Source organism: Olea europaea, chromosome 5 (assembly GCF_002742605.1).
Source record: "Olea europaea var. sylvestris chromosome 5, O_europaea_v1, whole genome shotgun sequence".
NCBI classification, from domain to species: Eukaryota; Viridiplantae; Streptophyta; class Magnoliopsida; order Lamiales; family Oleaceae; genus Olea; species Olea europaea.
Window position 1 is genome coordinate 14385475 of NC_036241.1, and position 19014 is coordinate 14404488.

Genomic DNA, 19014 nt, shown 5'->3' on the forward strand with positions numbered 1-19014 from the left:
TTTTTTTTTTTAAAACATGCCATCTGAGATATATGAACTTGGGCCTAACTCCATTCTTGTAAGGACACCACTGGCACTCCCTTAACAAGAATTCTTAAAACAGTGATCCCTTTCCCTCTTCTATGCGTCTTCTAGCCTCTCCACTGGGCCTTTACGCTTTGAGAGGTCACTCAGGGTTTATTTTAAAAACAGTTTAAAACTTTTAACTTGAAGTTAAGACATGCTCTTATCATATACTCAGCATGAAACATAAGATTCTTTACAAAAATCAAAAAATTTTATAAACAGAAAATGTTCTTATAAGATCTGGAACTAATATTAACTATTAGCACCATATCTTAGAACTATAAAGCATACCTACCGGAATGATCCATCGGTAGTTCTTAAATAAAATATTTTTGTGGGATATTATTCTATCTAAGAATAAGAACAATTAAGAATTTCCCTTTCGGGAGAGAAAGAAAATTAGAACATATTTGAGAGAATTCAAAACTTGTATTGTATTGATTTTCTTGTGTTTACAAATGAAAGAATGGTCTCCTTTTATAGGAGAAGAAAGATAAAGAAAACGTTTTTCAAAAGCAAGGAATCTTTGCTTTTTTCAAAACGTCAAAAAGAAAACAGTAAAATATATGCTATCAAATCTTACTTTATCAAACAGTAAGATTCTTTACAAATTTTTCTAAAAGAAAACAGTAAAAATTCAATCTTTTCGTACAATAATTCTTGATTTTTCTTTGGATTTGTCTTCAAATGGTTTTGCCAAGTGTCTTCTTTATGCTGGAATCATTATCTTGTTTCATAATTGTGTCTGCCAATGCTGTCTAAAGAATCTCCTCCGTCATACATCCTTCTAGATTATCATCATCTTCTGAGTTATTGTCTTCAAGATTATCCAAATCTTTTTCTTGTTCAATTTTCTTTTTGCCTTTATTTTTCTTTTTAATCTGTATTTTCTTTTTCTTTGTAGTGCTTTGTTTAACTTGTTGCTGTATTTCTTCAATTTTCTCAAACATTTCTTTGATTCTTCTAATATCTGATTGAGAAATCTGTTCTGGATCTTGAGCTGATTGAAATGGTTCTGGAAAATTAATTGGGCTTTTCTGTTTAAGGTCCATTGGACTGATAAGTCTAGTAGAAGAATTACCAATCTGCTGTGTCTGATCTTCAGAAAAATTTTTGTTATCTGTAACAGGATTTTCAGCCTGTTGAGTCTGATTAAATTGAGAAGTAGGAGAATCAACAGTCCCCTGAGTCTATTGAGTTTTTGGTAAGCCCAGAACCATAAACGGATTTGATAAGTCTTTACCAGCTTCCGTTTGAGCTGGACTAGCTATAGAATTCTTGGGCTCTATAGTACCTGCTTGTGTCTGAGCAATTGGATTTGAGATCTTTAAATTAATAATTTCCTGTTCTAATTCAGAAATTTTCTTTTGTAAAACTAATTTTTCTTGTTGTAAAGACTAATTAGATTCATTTAAAATTTTAAAATTCTTAGTCATACATTCACAATGTTCGCAAAATTTAGAAACATAGTCTAAAGCTTGATCTGAAACATTCTTTAAAGAATGAGCAACAAAATAATTAATTTCTATAAATTTTCTACATTCTTCTAATGCTTCTGAAATTGAATAAAATCCTTTATAAAGAGGATTTGGAAAATTCTTTATGCAGTCTGAAACTTCTAACCAGGTATGATAAATTCCTGGAAGTCTTCCTTGTAAAACAACATAGCACTTAAATTTTTTATGATCTTGGCTAAAGTGTTCTGAAAGAGCATTTAAACATGCTAAAAAATATTTTTGATCTTTAGGATTCTTATTATAAGAAATCCATAGATTGTCTAAAATACATTTTTCTGATTTTGTTACTGAAATATGAGATAATGTCTTAAAACTAATATTACTATTTGGAAAACAAAGTAATTCTACATTACCAAATCTTAACTTGTCATGAGTCTGTGCTAAATTAGTCTGAGGAAATGATGAACTTGAACTGCCAGCAATTGGCAATCCTGGTCTGGGACCTCTTGGTCTTTGCATCTGCAATAAATAATCAGTCATATTCTTTATTTTTAATTATTCTGCTTAAAATATCTGCGATCTGATTATCACTACCTTTAATATGTTCAAAATTAATTACTAATCCAGTATTAGTAATTCTATCTATAAAATTTAACCATCTTCTTCTATTACTTCTTTTATTTTCTAATTTCATTTTATTAACAAAACTTACAATTGCTTCACAATCTGTTCTTAAAGTAATTTCTTTTTTAGAAATAATAAATAATTCAAAGGAATCTAATGCATAATTAACTGCAAGTAATTCTAAATCTATGTTACTTATATTACCTTTTTCTTTATAATTTCCACTATTATATCTTACAATTTTTTCACTTTCTTTATCTGCATATTTATTTGGTTTTGCAATTGAAATTGCTCCCCATCCTGTTATACTACCATCTGTTTCTATAATTAAATAATCTATTTCTAATGGCATGGATAATTTAGGTAAGTCTTTTAATTTTTCTTTTATTTTTTGGACTAATTTAATATCTTCTATATTAAAATATCTTTGACCTTTTGGTGAAGTTTTACCATATAAAGGTCCTGCAATTTTTCCTAAAATTTTAATAAAGGGTTTAGCATAATTAACTAATCCTAAAAATTTTTGTAACTGTTTAAGATCTTCAAGTTTATCTGGAAACTCTAAAGCTTTCCGAGCTATATGAGGTTGTAATTCTATTTTTCCTTTTCCTATATTTACTCCTAAAAATTCTATATATTCTTTAAATAAGAACATTTTCTTTTTATTTATAATTAAACCATGTCTAATAAATTCTGAAAATAAAATTTGTAAATGTCCTCTATGTTCTCTCCTATTTTTACTAAATACTAGAATATCATCTATATAAACTATAATAAATTTATTATGTTTATTGAAAATACTATCCATTTTTCTTTGGAAAATACTAGGGGCATTTTTTAATCCAAATGGCATGACTAACCATTCAAAATGTCCTTCTGGGCTAGTAAAGGCTGTCCATTCTATTGAATCTGGGTGCATTTTTACTTGCCAAAAACCTGATTTTAAATCAAACTTACTAAAGATATTACAATCTTAAATCTTATTTATTAAAACTGTCTTATCTGGAATATTATAAGCATCATCTATTGTATTATCATTTAATCTTTTATAGTTAATCATCATTCTACTTTTTCGTCTAATAATTTCTGAATGTTTTCTAACTATAAAAGCTGCTGATCTATGTAGACTTTCTGATTTTTTAATTACTCCTAATTTTAATAAATCTGTTATATGCATTTTAAAGTCTTCCTGATCTTGATTTGTAGCTTCAATATTTTTTGTTTTTATTATATATTCTAGGTTTTTTATTTTTATTTCACAAAAAACTTTATCTTTTTCCCAATATTTCAATATATTTTCTCCTAAAATTTCTAATTTTTCTAATTTACTAATCATATTTTCTATATCTTGTTCTGTTACTAACAAGTTATATATTTTTTCAATTTCTACAAATTCTAAACATGATTCTTCATCTTCCTTAAAATGTTCATAATATTCTTCATATTCTTCTATAAAATTATCAAATTCTTCTTTTTCTATTAATTGACATTCTCTTTCTTTACTACACTCACATTCTTTTTCTTTTTCTATTCTTTAGACAGCATTGGCAGACACAATTATGAAACAAGATAATGATTCCAGCATAAAGAAGACACTTGGCAAAACTATTTGAAGACAAATCCAAAGAAAAATCAAGAATTATTGTACGAAAAGATTGAATTTTTACTGTTTTCTTTTAGAAAAATTTGTAAAGAATCTTACTGTTTGATAAAGTAAGATTTGATAGCATAGCTTTTACTGTTTTCTTTTTGAAAAGAATCTTACTGTTTGATAAAGTAAGATTTGATAGCATATATTTTACTGTTTTCTTTTTGACGTTTTGAAAAAAGCAAAGATTCCTTGCTTTTGAAAAACGTTTTCTTTATCTTTCTTCTCCTATAAAAGGAGACCATTCTTTCATTTGTAAACACAAGAAAATCAATACAATACAAGTTTTGAATTCTCTCAAATATGTTCTAATTTTCTTTCTCTCCCGAAAGGAAAATTCTTAATTGTTCTTATTCTTAGATAGAATAATATCCCACAAAAATATTTTATTTAAGAACTACCGATGGATCATTCCGGTAGGTATGCTTTATAGTTCTAAGATATGGTGCTAATAGTTAATATTAATTCCAGATCTTATAAGAACATTTTCTGTTTATAAAATTTTTTGATTTTTGTAAAGAATCTTATGTTTCATGCTGAGTATATGATAAGAGCATGTCTTAACTTCAAGTTAAAAGTTTTAAACTGTTTTTAAAATAAGCCCTGAGTGACCTCTCAAAGCGTAAAGGCCCAGTGGAGAGGCTAGAAGACGCATAGAAGAGGGAAAGGGATCACTGTTTTAAGAATTCTTGTTAAGGGAGTGCCAGTGGTGTCCTTACAAGAATGGAGTTAGGCCCAAGTTCATATATCTCAGATGGCATGTTTTAAAAAAAAAAAGAAAAAAAAAAAGGGATATTATTTTATCAAAAGAAAAAAGATATTTCAATTAAGAAGAGTACTGAGTAGGATTTTTATAATTTGTTTTAACAACCTCTTATAACAGCCTCCAAATCCTTGAAATATTAACCTTATTTCAGGACCCCCCCTCTCATTTGGTATCAGAGCCTTTGTTCCGGTGTTGGTGATTTCAGTATACTTCTTCAGACTTTTAGAAGGTAAAATTCTCTGAATTTTTATAAGATACTTACTTGTTTTATGATTTTTAGAATTTTACTTGTAGATCTAGAAAAAATAATTTATAGTTTTACATTTTATAAAGAAATAGAAGAGATTTTTGAATACGGTATAGAATTAATTTCTTTAGAAAAATATAAATCTATAGATTATTTATTTGCTATATTACAAGTAACTAAAAATTTACACCCAGAATTAAAAGAACAGATTCTATATAGATCTTTAATTTCAGAATTTAGAGAAGAATATTTTATAGACAGTTTTGATCAGATATTTATATCAGATCTAAAACTAAGGATTGAATTAGACAATATAGATAATAATTATTTGTCAGATCATACAAATTTTTCATTAGATTCTTTTTATTACTCATATTAGAATTTTAAAACTGGATCTTTTAATAAAAGAGATTAGTAAATTAAATGGAGAAATTAGCTCTTTAGAAAAAAGAATTTTTAATATTGAGAAAGATATTAATAAAATTCGTGAAAATTTAGATTTTATTAAAGGACAAAATCTGACAATTATAAATAAAATTTCTAAAGTAGAAAATAAAGAAAAATTTCCAGATCTTAAAACTATAGAAGCAATTGAAAATATAAATAAAAAATTAAATAATATAGAAAATAAACCTAATCAAGAAATTGAAAATATAATAAATAATCTTGATAGAATAAGTTTAAAAAATACAGGTAAAGAAAAAATAACTAGAAAATTATCTACAACATTTTATAAAGTATGAATAATTTTCCTGGTAGATCAAGAACTATTAGGGAAGTAGGATCATCCTCAGAACCCTATGATAGAGGTAGACATAGTACTTCTAATATAAGTACAAATATTATAGAAAGAATTTTACATAGACAACCTCAGTATAATCAGAATATAGAAGAACTTATAGATCCTGAACAAGATTATAATAGATTCCAAACTCATGGTTTACAATTACTTAATCCAGAAAATTTATATAATAGAGGAATTTATATATATATATATATATATATATGAAGTTATCCCTGCTTTGGGTAGCAAATGGGCGATTAGAAGGGAGACTAGCTACCCAAAAATGCTTCATTAGCGAGCACATGAGAAGCCATCGGCTAAAGATTTGACAGCTATCCTCGACGATCCTCATGTGAGTATTATATATTTGCAATTTATATTGTACGTACATTAACTCAGCTCGATACATGCTCGTTAACATGTTGAAATATGATATGTCAGCTCGAAGTTCATGCTGAGTTGGTTGTTTCGATGGAAGAGAAGGATCAAATGTATGTACGTGAATTGCATGTTCGACCTATTGAAAACGATCAAGTGTTTGAGTCTGTTCCGGATAGAAATAGGGTACGTTTATTTAATATCATTATTTAATCTGATTTATAATATTCATGCGTGGATTATTAATATTAATTGTCTTCTCTGTGTAGGAGCGTCATCCAGTAGAACGACGAGCACTTCCACGTAGGAGATCTCCTTCATCTCCACCGATGAGATCTCCGTCACCTCCACCGATGAGATCACCTCTACCGCCATTATCACATTCTCCGAGGAGATCTCTGTCTCCCGCACCCACCCCACCTTCCACGTGGATCGCCTGCACCCAGTCAGACCCGTTATTCAGATGATTTCTTTGCACGCATGACTGGTATTATTAGAGAGGAGCTGGGAACGATGCAATGTAAATTTACGACAGAGGTAGTAGCACTACGAGAGGAGATAGGAGTGCTGCGACGGGGTATTACGACAGAGGTAGTAGCATTGCGAGATGAGATTGGAGTGCTGTGACAAGATTTAGGAGAGCTTCATACTGAGGTTGTAGCACTTCGGGGCGATGTAGCAGGCTTCCGAGGTTCTGTCAGAGGGAGTGTCGGGGAGACTGGTGTTCCTCGAGATTGGTGGGCAACGGCCGCAGGAATCGATGAGTTTTTTTATTCGGTGCCGGAGCCCGGGATGGAGGGGATGGAGGTCGGGTCGGAGGTACCGGAGGAGGCCGGGATGGCTGGGGTAGAGGTGCCGGAGGAGGTCGGGATGGTCGGGGCGGAGGAGGTTGGGGTGGAGGTGACGGAGGAGGTCGGGATGACAGAGGGGGTGGAGGGAGGGACAGGGGTGCCGGAGGGAGAGATAGGAGTGCCGGAGGGGGTGACCGAGGAGGTAGCGAAGGGACACCAAAGGTGGTAGTAGAGGGGGATGAGGGGGTTGCGGAGGACGAGAGGACGCTAGAGATGACGGATAACGATGTAGTATTCGTGTCGGAGGGGGCGACGGAGGTGTCGAAGGGTAAGAAGCGTGTTAATGACGCGCCAGAACTAATGGTCGGTAAGAGATCGTGATTGCCGTCATAGCATATTGTTTCCCCATACACGACCGAGGCGAAGAGAAGGGGGTTTGTGGATGGGACGTTCCCCAATCTTTTTCGCGACGTCGACCCGGTCAGACAGAAGGCGTTCGATGATTGGTTCAAACCCCTTAAGTCTGAGTAAGTATTTTATGATTTTACTACTATTTTTTTGTATTTTTCGTAACTTTTTTTCATTTTTCAGAGATAGTTATACCATCGGCTGTACGACCGTGCCCAATGCTAAAAGGTGGTTCGAAGATGTACTGACGACCTCAGCTTGGCTCGCCGATGATGTAAGTTTTTTGAGTTTTCATTTATTATATTTATAGAAGTTCTTGGTTCATTTACTTAAACGTCTCTTATCTTTTTTGTTAGTTTTTTTTTTTGTTTCAGCATATCGACTTGGCTATGGAATTGTTACGCGATCGAGCTCAGAGATGCCCGAAATCTTATGACAGTCATAGTCGAGTTATCCTAAGCTCTGAGTTTGTTCGTATCGTAGATATTGAGCATCACGACCTCCTAAGCAAGGGGAATGAATATGTTCTGCCCGAGTACATGGTAGAGTGGGTGATTGGGCTACAGCCGAGGTGCGGAAATCCGTGGACGGATTGTACACATATGTACATTCCAGTGATCGCGAACTCACACTGTTTTTCACTGGAAATCGTATTTGCTAATTCCACTATGTATGTGTACGACTCTGATCACAGCTGTCTGACACAAAGTCAACTGGAGCAAATACTGGAGCCAATGGCTGTGATAGTGCCCTTGATGGCTAATCAGGCGATGATTCGAGTAAATGACATATTAGCCATTGTGCGGAACATGACGACGGCAAAACAAGAAAGATCGTAAGGATTTAAAACTTTTTAATTTTACCTTTTAATTTTCAGTTATATGTTATCGAACAAATATATTCTTCTTCGGTTGCAGGGGCGATTGTGGCTTATTTGCAATAAAGTACATAGAGTTTTTGAGTACTGGCCGCAATGTTGAGACAATAAATAAGTCTTGGATTGATATGTGGAGGCATAAATTAGCTTGCGACTTGTATGAATATAACTGTGGTCCTTAGTGCATTGTATATTATTTTATTGAAATGTAAATGTTGTTTATTTCAGTATAATTCTTGTTGTAATGTAATAATTTTTTAAAATATTTAATTAACAAAATATTATTATTTTAATTTACATTGTTGTTGTGTCTGTAATCTCTCCATATTGTCAGTTAATATTTATCGTTTCCTCACTTGTATTAAAAGAAAATAAATAGAATAATTATTATTTTCATTTACATAAGTAATCGAAATATAGCAATCAAATATTAAATAAGCAATATACACACTAAGATAATTAACGAAATATAATTTAAAAGGAATATAAATAATAAAATATACGTGCCAAATGAAGATAATTAATGAAAGAAATACTTCAACGAAAACTCGAACTAAGTGCTATTATTTTTATTCAAATAAATAATCGAAATAAGTAATTAAATATGAAATAATTAATTTTTTACTTAACCAATTAATATAATTAATTAAAAAAATTTAACCAATTATACATTTATTATACTTAACCTATTTTTTTATTCAAATATGCTGTTAGAAAGAGTAATTAAACAATGTGATTAAAATTACATCCGATTTAAATTGAGAATAGAAAAAGTATATTACAAATAGAGAATACATATGATTTATATAGATACTACACATCCTTCGAGTCATTATTTAGTGGGATTTGACTTGTACAAAATCGACGTGTATGTCCTGTAGCGCCGCACCTTTCGCACTTACGCGATTGTGGAAACTCTCTTGTAGATGGTATTCTAGACGTCCGTCTACGACCAGGAGTACGCGTTCGAACTTCAGGTGGCAACAAATAATTAAGTGCTACAATATAATCAGGAACTTCCCATTCGACTTCATTTGGTAAAGGAAATATAGTTTCGGCATGCGCTGCTCTCCAAAAATCAGCCATGTAATAATGACTGCATAAGCTGTGTGGTGGAAATCCTCTATACATAGCCACTGCGACAGCATGCGCACATGGAAAACTCTCCAACTGAAATTATCTACACGTGCAGGTATTGTCATTCAAGTCTACAATGTATCCAACATTACGCCCACATCTCACGGAGAAGCGAAATTGATCTAGTGGTTCCACAAATGGAGCTTTTCCCACTTCCAGAGTTTTGAATAGTCGATCTTCCTGTGCCGGAACTAGCACACTTGTGCAATTCTGGGATTCCTCACGTCTGTCATAAAACCACTGTTGCAACATGCTACGAATATGTTCAATCATTGTGAGAATTGGTAACTCTCGATCCTTCTTGAATAATGCACTGAGCGACTCCGCATTATTCAATGTCATCATGTTGTATCGACGTCCTGAAAAATGTGACCGTGTCCAATGTTCGACCCCCATATTTGATAGATATTCCCATGCACTTTCTTATTTATGTTCTATTTCGCCCATGAACTTTGTAAACTCTTCAAAGTTCTTCTGCAACTCTCCTAAACAATGCAACGATGCCACTGCCCCGGTACCTAGTCTTCAAGTTGCCCTGAATGTGGTACATGCAATAACCATGATGTGCTTTCGGAAAAATTTCGGCTATACCATTTATTATTGACTGCCCCCGATCAGTCACAAATGCAAGGTTCTCGATGTCCCCAATTACTTCTCTCAGTTTCGTGAAGAACCAACGCATTGCTAGATCAGTCTCTCCATCGACAATGCTAAATGTAAGAGGGTAAATTTGGATGTTGGCATCTTGACATGTAGCAATAATCAACTTCCCTTCATATCTAGCTTTTAGGACTGTACCATCAACTAGAATTAGAGGTCGCATCGCATTTCGAAAACCTCTAATGCATTGTCCAAGAGTCATAAAAAAATACTTAAAGCTATTCTGCCCATCGGTTTTAATAAAAAACGCCGAGTCAGAATTAGTTCTCACCATGTTGTGGCAATACCTGGCCAATTTGGCATAACTCTCCTCTGTTGAACCCATTAAATCTTCCAATGCACATTCTTTTGCCTTCCAGGCCTTCTGGTAACTCATAACTACCCCATACTCCCGACGGATGTCATTGATGATATCTGTAGGTCTGTAAATCGTCCGTGGGTCCTGAAACTTGTGCATTATCTGTCGACCAATAAACCATGATCGAGCTTGCCTGTGATCATTTTGATGAATACCCACTTCACAAGTATGTTCCCGCGCATACTTGCGAATTACAAAGAACTCATTTGTGTCCATTTTTGTTGCTCTCAAACGCCAACTGCAACTGTTGTCCACACAAATAATTGTGTATGTAGACTTGTTTGATTTTTTTACCTTAAACTCAAAATTATGTTTCATTGCAATTCGGTGCACAGCTTTTTGCAAATCTCTTTTCGTGTCAAACAATTGATCGACATGTAAATCTTCATCATCAGGAACTATACGCGAACAATTAGAAGACCGTGTACTCGGCCCAGCATGTGAACTCCGATCAGACTCATGTCTCTGTCTGGATAAAGCAATCAAATCCTGATTTGTAAATGGCCTTTCATCCTCGTTATCTTGAACTTCCTCGTAAATCCTTTGTGTAACGGTGACATCATGGCGAGTAGCAACTCTCCCAGGAATAACCACATCATCATCACGAGCAATCTCAACAGTATCCCAAAAATCATTCTCGTTACGATCCTCTCCATCGAAAACTTCGTGTTCACCTTCGGGGACATTTTTCTTCAACAAATTTACGCAAATAGGAGTTGTCTTTCGACATTAGTTAAATTGAATTACATGCTTTATTTGCACTTCAGAAGTAACCTTCAAATGTGGAATCGAAATTGTTGAATTCTTTTGAAATAAAAATCCTAATTCCATATAGTACTGAGAGGAATCGACGTTAAGCATGTTTTCTATTTCATTGTACATTTTCGTAAACGATGTATTTTTTGTTATCGAAATAGCAGCAACCCCTTCTCATTCACTCGTCCATTTTCATTCTCATTGACCATTTTGTTTCCTTTGAAATTCGTCGAAGTAACAGATTGGGACACATGCTTTTGCCATACCTGCATTACGAATTAAACAATTATCAGTGACATCATAGTAATCATTAAAAATATACTCAAACTCGTTGTTCTAGAAATGTTCCATAGTTTTTTACACTATACAACACAATTAATAACAAAAAAAGAATCAGTAAAAAAATTTAATTGGATTATTTATTTGAATAATTTAAATTAATATTTAATTCGATTTTTCATTTCACTATTTCTTTAATTAATTATCTTAATTCGTTAAGTAAGAAAATTATCATTCAATTTAATTTATTCTTTAAATATTTCGTTAATTACGTATATTATTCATTTCATATTTAATTATTCTATTTCGATTATTTATTTGAATAAAAATAATAATATTTAATTCGATTTTTCATTTCACTATTTCTTTAATTAATTATCTTAATTCAATAAGTAAAAAAAATTATTCAATTTAATTTATTCTTTAAATATTTCGTTCATTACGTATATTATTCATTTCATATTTAATTATTCTATTTCGATTATTTATTTGAATAAAAATAATAATATTTAATTCGATTTGTAATTTAATCATTTCTTTAATTAATTATCTAATTGGTTAAGTAAAAAAATTATTATTGAATTTAATTTATTTTTTAAATATTTCGTTAATTATGTATATTATTCATTTTATATTTAATTATTCTATTTCGATTATTTATTTGAATAAAAATAATAATATTTTATTCGATTTTTCCTTTTACTATTTCTTTAATTAATTATCTTAATTGGTTAAGTAAGAAAATTATTATTCAATTTCATTTATTCGTTAAATATTTTGTTAATTATGTATATTATTGATATCATGTTTAATTACTCTATTTTGATTATTTATTTGAATTAAAATATATTAATATTTCCATTTAAGTATTTCTTTAATTAATTATATTAATTGTTTCCATAATTAATTCACTAAACATATATTTATTATTAAACATATATTTATTATTTATTTCGTATATTTAATTACTAAACATATATTTAAGTAAAAAATAAATAAATATCTATTTAATCTATCTCTAAATTTCGTTCATTATCTTAACATATATATTATTTTTTTCATATTTAATTACATTTTTTAACATAAAAATTAAAATTGATTTAGAAAATTAAAAAAAAATAATTCGAGTCCGGATCCGGACCAGAACATGGTCCGTTGCGGACCATGTGGTTCGGAACGGACCATAGTTCGAAACAACGGACCATGTGGTCCGTTACGGACCATTTTAATGGTCCGTATGGACCATAGTTCGTTCCGGCGATCGGTGTCAGCTTTCACTTCGGTTCTAATATTATTTTTTTCTACCATTTAAACAAATATATGACTTTATTAAAAACAAAATTAAACAATAGGAAAAGATACTTACCGAATAAAAGTGCTGAAATTTAACGAAATATTTTTGTTGAGGTTGATAACTGATAAGTTTATGAAATTTTGAGGTTGAAGTGGATGAAAAATGAAAGAGTTTTTATCGTGTTAGAGTAAATTGATGAAAAAGAGTGACTTCGTTTTTAAATCTCAATTGAGAGGTGTTTGGATTTTAATTTGTAACTTAAGGATATTTTGGTCTTTTTAGCAGATTTCTATTTTTGTAATTGAATAACTCATTTAAAGGTATTTTCGTCTTTTACACAAGAATAGGCCTTTGTGGTGAATGTCAAATTTTTTTGGTTAAAGTGGAAAATTGGTTGTTTGACATGGCTAATATTAAAAGTACCCCGGAAGTTCGTGAGTTAATTGTTCCAATGATCATTGAACTTAGATCCATATATTTGATTGGCAATTGAACTTTAAAATGTCGAGTTTTGGCCATTGAACTTTAAAAAATGTCGAGTTTTGGTCACTGAACTTAGATCAATGTTTTTGATTGGTCACTTAACTTTAAAATGTTAAGTTTTGATCACTGAATTTTGAAAAAATGTCGAATTTTGATCATTAAAATTAGGTCCATATTTTTTATTGCTCACTAAAATTTAAAATGTCGAATTTTGGTTACTGAACCTTGTAATATGCCGTACGTTACTCACTAGCATAACTATTGAACTTTGAAAAATATCGTATTTACAGTGAATAATGTACAACATTTTCTAAAGTACAATGAGTAATGTACAACATTTTTCAAAAACTGTACAACATTTTTCAAAGTTCGTGGCCAAAATTCGATATTTTAAATTTCAGTGAGCAATCGAAGACATAGATCTAACTTCAATGATCAAAACTCGACATTTTTCAAAATTCAGTGGCCAAAACTCGACATTTTAAAATTCAGTGGTTAATCAAAGTTATGGACCTAAGTTCAATGACCATTGGAACAATTAACTCAAAATTCACACATGATGTAAGGAGAAGCATTTAATATTTAAATTAGGTTAGATTCATACTTAGAAGACTTTATACGTTCCAAACTAATCGCGTTCTATTTAAATTTATACTTTTTCATAGACATATTTTATCATCAATTCTTTGTTTATACAGATGTGAAGACAATTATATATGTTTTGAAGATTGACAAATAAAGCTAAGAGACAAAACAAGCAACCTAATATGTGAACTTCCAGAGGCATCAAATGCTTAGAGAGAAAAAAGAAATGAAAAAGAAATTTTTGCAGTCTTACTGCTCCATAGATCTGTATAAATAAGCAATGCGTTATCTCAGGTTTGCATTATGGAAGGGAAAAGATCAATTTTTTTATAACATTCATGAAGAGTCGTGTATGACTCAGAGCTGTGTCATTTTACTTCAATTTGTGAAGAGTATGTATCTTATTTCAATTTGTAGCTGGATCTTAAACCCTGGAATCAAGAAATCTCATTTCAAATTTGACTCTGTCTTGCATTTGGCTTCTATTATATACAATGGGGTTTGTGATCAATTTTAAATTCGTAGCTTACATGAGATTTTTTTTTGAATTATTTATCAAATGTTCCTCGTATTGTTTTGTATTTTCCATGAAGTATGTGTGTTCTAGAATGTTACGTTAAGGATACAAATGTACTTTGGAGAAAACGTAATTTCCACGATCAAAGGTAAATGATAACAACAAAGTAAATTTGAATATGCATATCATTTTTCTTCAATTGAAGTTTACAGTTCTCCTGAATTGAATGAAAATGTGGAAAACAAAACATATCTATATAAAGACTTCAAGCCCACCATGGAGCATCTCCTGTTCTGAAATCAGTTTCAACCCATGGAACAAACACAACTTTTCCATCATCAACATCTGCATGTGCCAGAGCCAAGGACTGTTCCAAATAGTGGAGAACATAATATTTGTTAGCACACAACAAATTAAAAAGAAAAAAGAAAAAAAATACGAGAATTTGTTCTTACCAGAGGAGCAGGACCCCTAACAACTCTGCCTTGATTGTTGTATTGAGAGCCGTGGCATGGACAAATGAACTTGTTCTCTGCTGTATTCCATGGCACAACACATCCCAGATGTGTGCACACAGCATTTATACCATAGGTAGCCAGTGTTCTGTCATTTTCGACTACCAGGTAGGTCGGATCTCCCTGCTCTTGTTTTTCGCATTAGACGTCTCTTAGAAATTTAGAGGGTGGGAATATTTGGTGTGCAGTAGTGAATCGAACTATGCTCATGAGAAAAGAGTACCTTCAAGCCTTGAGTAAGGGTTCTGTCACCGGGTCCGTGGTTTTTCAGCCACACTTCTGCTATTACATCATTCCCGAGGGCATCCTTAGCCACTTGACCACCTCCAGCACCTCCTGACCTGTTGATTATCGATGAATAAATCACTACTCAGATCAAATGACGAAGATGTTGTTGAGAAAAAAAATGGCTTTGTCCACCCCTTCCTACTTTAAGAGATTACTAGTTATTGGCTGAAAGAAAGTGGTAGAATAGTTTATCAATATCTCTTGATACAAACAAGCCAGAAATTCATCATCAATCAAGAAAGCCTTTCCGTCATTTACTCTTTAGAAGATGTAGGAACGATTTATTATCTTGATAAGAGATGATAAGAGACATAGATCAAGTCGAACAATATATTTGATGTTGTCAAATATAAGTTGTGAGTCCTATGAAATTTGATACTATCATACACAAATTTGATTCTCTTTTTTACAAGTTGTGGACCCTATAGAATGTGCAGATAGTAAGTGTGTGTCCAACGAAATATTTAAACTTTGCGGTAATACCAAAAAAGTACTTCCAATTCAAGTCACAATATATCAGTAAATGAAATCAAACTGACCCGGGGGGTGCAAAGAAAGAAGCATAAGGAACCAGCATGCCAGCACTGGGAAGTGAAATAGCACCCAAAAGGAGCAAGTTCATAAGCTGTCTTTTTCCCATGTCCGGCACCCGGTCGGCTGGAATACTAGTAGCCTGGCATCTAATCTTATTACCCTTTCCATTCCCCTTTTGAGAACTCCCAGTGGACTTCAACATTACAGCTTGGGATGGAGCAAACAGCCCATTCTTGCTTGAACAAAGCTGGAAAAAACAAGCATGTCAGTGCAAGAATCTGCAGATAAAAGAATTGGGAATTTTTATTTCTACCTGAGAAGGGGTGGGAGGGGAGAGAGTAGAGGAGGCCATGATTGAGAATTTGCAGAAGAAAGTGTTGATATCTTCTTCAAATATGTAGGATGAAAGGAAGTATAAACCGGAGGTGATGAAGATAAGAAGAAAATGTTATGTTTGATGGAAGATGAATGAGCTAACATAGCCACATGTTGAAGATATCTTACTCTTACGTTTTTAGGTAAAAATTTTCCCCAAAATTGAGAAAAATAGATATGAAAGGCAATTTGGTTATCGGCATCGGACCAGACCGAATCAAGAAAGACAGACCCGTGAAATTTTTGCTTTTCTCCAGATAAGAGTCTAAGACATTCAGTTTGATACGTTGGATTGGATTTAGGAGAAATTTGAAATTAAAATGAAGTTTAGGGGACCCAATTTCGACAAATTAAAGTATAGTGGCTCAATTGAAATATTGCTGAAATTTACCCAAATTTGGACACTCAGAACTCACTAGCCTTCTATTCCTCCGTTAATATTACCGCCAAATCTTGACGGGGCGTTACCGTCAAAACTCTCAAATTACAGGACTAACCGCCCAAAAATGGACTCTTCGCTTCTTCGGTATGAAGCTTATATACACGGAAAGAAACACAGAATCAATCCATGCCAGCTACTTCACTTCAAAGCTCTCTCTCTCTCTCTCTCTAAAATAAATAAACAGAGAATCAAATTCAAAAGAAGCAAAATAAGATGGATTCACAAGAAAAAGAGGAAGAAATTTCCTTACCCTATGATATCTACTACAATCTGATTCCAGAAGACCATAAAGATCTCTTCTGCGAATACTTCAATGCCGAAGAGGAATTCATGCCGCCTCCGTTCTATGCTAAAATACATCTATTCCGTTCATTTCGCCGTTACGCCATTATGTTTATGGAACAGGCAAGTAACATCAATTAATTATTGTATCCAGAAAATTTCTTTATGCTTTTGAGAATGATGAGATCTTTTGATTAATTATTGAAGAACTCCAAACGTGAGAAATTTGACGCATTCATACCGTACTTGGCAGTAGCCTACATGGATCGATTCATTTCAACTTATGATATCCCGGTAAAACTAACATTATTTTTTGTTTTTGTTTCTTGTTCTTAATTTTCTGGATGAACATAATTTGATTTAGTGATTTTTATTTTTATTTTTTTACAGGAAGTGATTCCAGGATCTCCCAAGCGAAACACTTATCTTTTTCTGACCTGTTGCCTCTCGATTGCTTCGAAGATGAGAAATGACGATTTTAAAATCAGGCAACTTCTGGTGATTAAATTAAGTTATAATTTGAATCAGAAAAATAAATCTGCATACTATTGACTTGTGAGCAATGTGAACATAGGACACAGGAAACCCTCTGTTTAGGTACAAAATGGAGGAGGTATCTAAAATGGAGTTGTCAATTTGCTGCCAACTGAAATGGAAAATGCGATATATAACTCCGATTTTCTTCGTGGACTACTTCATCAATCGCTTCCACATCCTGTCACCTACACATCCAGTGATCCCGCGCCGTTCTGTTCATCAGATCATTATCAAGTCTCAAGCAGGTTCATGATTAATCTTTCTTTCTTTCTTTCTTTCTTCTTCTTTTTTTATCTGAAATCTTTTCTTGTTTTTCCTTGAGGTTTCTTGAACTTTTGTTGCTTAATTTTTTTTTTCTTTTGAATTTCAATTGTAGTTATGAAACTCACACAGTACAGGCCATCGATTGTGGCCGCTTTAGCTGTTCTGGTTGCTTCCTCTAGGCTATATCCGGCTAACATTGTTGAGTTCACATGCCTCATTTCATTTTATCCACCCTATTTAATGAACACCATGGGAATACTGGTAATTTAATTAATCTACAATTAGTCTAATGTAATTTAATACCGTCGTTTTAATAAATATGTGGAAATATGTGTAGAATGAGGCGTTAAGATCCATTAAGAAGATAAAGCTGGATCCATCTGAGGAAGCTTCCAGTTCATCTGCAGGGCCATCAGGCGTGAAGAAGAGCACTGTAGATAAAATCCCGCGGGATCCAGATGGTCCAATGGATTTCAAGCTGGATTGGATAGGATTGACCTGGGGTGAGCTCGACAAGGGTTTTGATCCCATATCGATTATAAGAGCCTATGAATGTTACTTCTGTCTCTTTAGCTGAAGAAATTTAAGCACTGAAAGAAGAATGAGAGAAAAATCAAGAACCTAACATTTTTTGTATGTTTTCAAAAAAATCAAACACTAAACAAATATTTGGAAGGATATATAGCTTATGTCATATTAGGATCCACAAATTTATGCAATTACTTTTTGATTGTTTTTCAGTTTCTCTCTATTTGATCAGTTTGGAATTAAGAAATTGTGACTTTGTGAACGTGCTTTTAATTTCTGCAAGTCTTAACAATTTTCTTTCAACATTTTTGATAATTAGATTTAAGATATCCACACTCTTATGATGAAACCAAGCATTCAAAGGACAATTAGAAGGTTTCTTTATCATATTTATTTATTTTCTTGAGAGAAGTACTTCTCTTGATCGTTAAGTCATGAATTCTTGATATGTTGTTGAATCAAGAACCATACACATTCTTAAAGGTCTCTGCCTTAAATGCTTGCTAGAATCGACTATGTACAAAACCCAACTATGCACATACATTGTCTTGGTTTAGAAGTTACTTTCTAAAAGAACCCCGTCTTTGAATTTTTGGAATTTCTTTCTTGCACAAATATATGTAATTACAATGTAGACAATGAGGAATTAGGGTTTCACGATAATGATTTGAGCAATATGGAATTGAAAATGAAAACGTAAGATAAACCCTTTTTGAGGGTAACATAATATATCGAGGATGCTTTTGATTGCGAGGAAGCTATGAACTATCTGAAATTGAGAATATAATAAATTTATTGACACACCCTGCCCCGTGTAACACCACTAAATCCGGACGGGGCATGCGCCGATGATAGATACCAACTAAAAGTTGGACCCACAATCAAGGCTACTACAAATATAATATATCACTTTTTATACATCATTTTTCTAACAGAATTTCGGCATTATCTCCCCTATAAACAGGACTAACCAACATGTGATCAATTTCATACAAATCTCAAACTATAGCACAGCACAATAAAGATAAGTCGAAATATCAACCTTTAATAAGACATATAATAAAATATACATATGGATACAAAACACATAGTGAGCCCCATAACTATTTACAAGTGATGCAAAATCACAGCTAG

General features: G+C 32.5%; 3 protein-coding genes across 5 annotated transcripts; 1 reads left to right on the plus strand and 2 right to left on the minus strand.

The window, feature by feature from the left end:
* Window positions 1-8859: 8859 nt before the first annotated feature.
* On the minus strand, window positions 8860-9528 carry LOC111394280. The gene is made up of 2 exons (XM_023020034.1): window positions 9231-9528; window positions 8860-9182 (listed from the first exon to the last, which is right to left on the minus strand). The coding sequence occupies exons 1-2, from the start codon at window positions 9526-9528 to the stop codon at window positions 8860-8862; spliced, it is 621 nt and encodes a 206-aa protein (XP_022875802.1).
* Window positions 9529-14264: 4736 nt separating this feature from the next.
* Window positions 14265-15929, minus strand: LOC111394769 (cytochrome b6-f complex iron-sulfur subunit 2, chloroplastic-like). Its single transcript, XM_023020752.1, has 5 exons — window positions 15766-15929; window positions 15458-15699; window positions 14854-14971; window positions 14571-14753; window positions 14265-14482 (listed from the first exon to the last, which is right to left on the minus strand). Exons 1-5 carry the CDS (start codon window positions 15802-15804, stop codon window positions 14381-14383), a joined length of 684 nt encoding a protein of 227 aa, XP_022876520.1. The 5' UTR covers window positions 15805-15929; the 3' UTR covers window positions 14265-14380.
* Window positions 15930-16055: 126 nt separating this feature from the next.
* On the plus strand, window positions 16056-18092 carry LOC111394768 (putative cyclin-D6-1). 3 transcript variants are annotated; one of them, XM_023020749.1, is made up of 6 exons: window positions 16056-16674; window positions 16759-16845; window positions 16942-17049; window positions 17126-17333; window positions 17465-17613; window positions 17690-18092. In XM_023020749.1, exons 1-6 carry the CDS (start codon window positions 16483-16485, stop codon window positions 17927-17929), a joined length of 984 nt encoding a protein of 327 aa, XP_022876517.1. In that variant the 5' UTR covers window positions 16056-16482; the 3' UTR covers window positions 17930-18092. The 3 variants fall into 3 exon arrangements, with proteins under 3 accessions (XP_022876517.1, XP_022876519.1, XP_022876518.1); XM_023020751.1 differs by having other exon boundaries at window positions 17465-17550; XM_023020750.1 differs by having other exon boundaries at window positions 17510-17613.
* The last annotated feature ends 922 nt before the right edge of the window (window positions 18093-19014 follow it).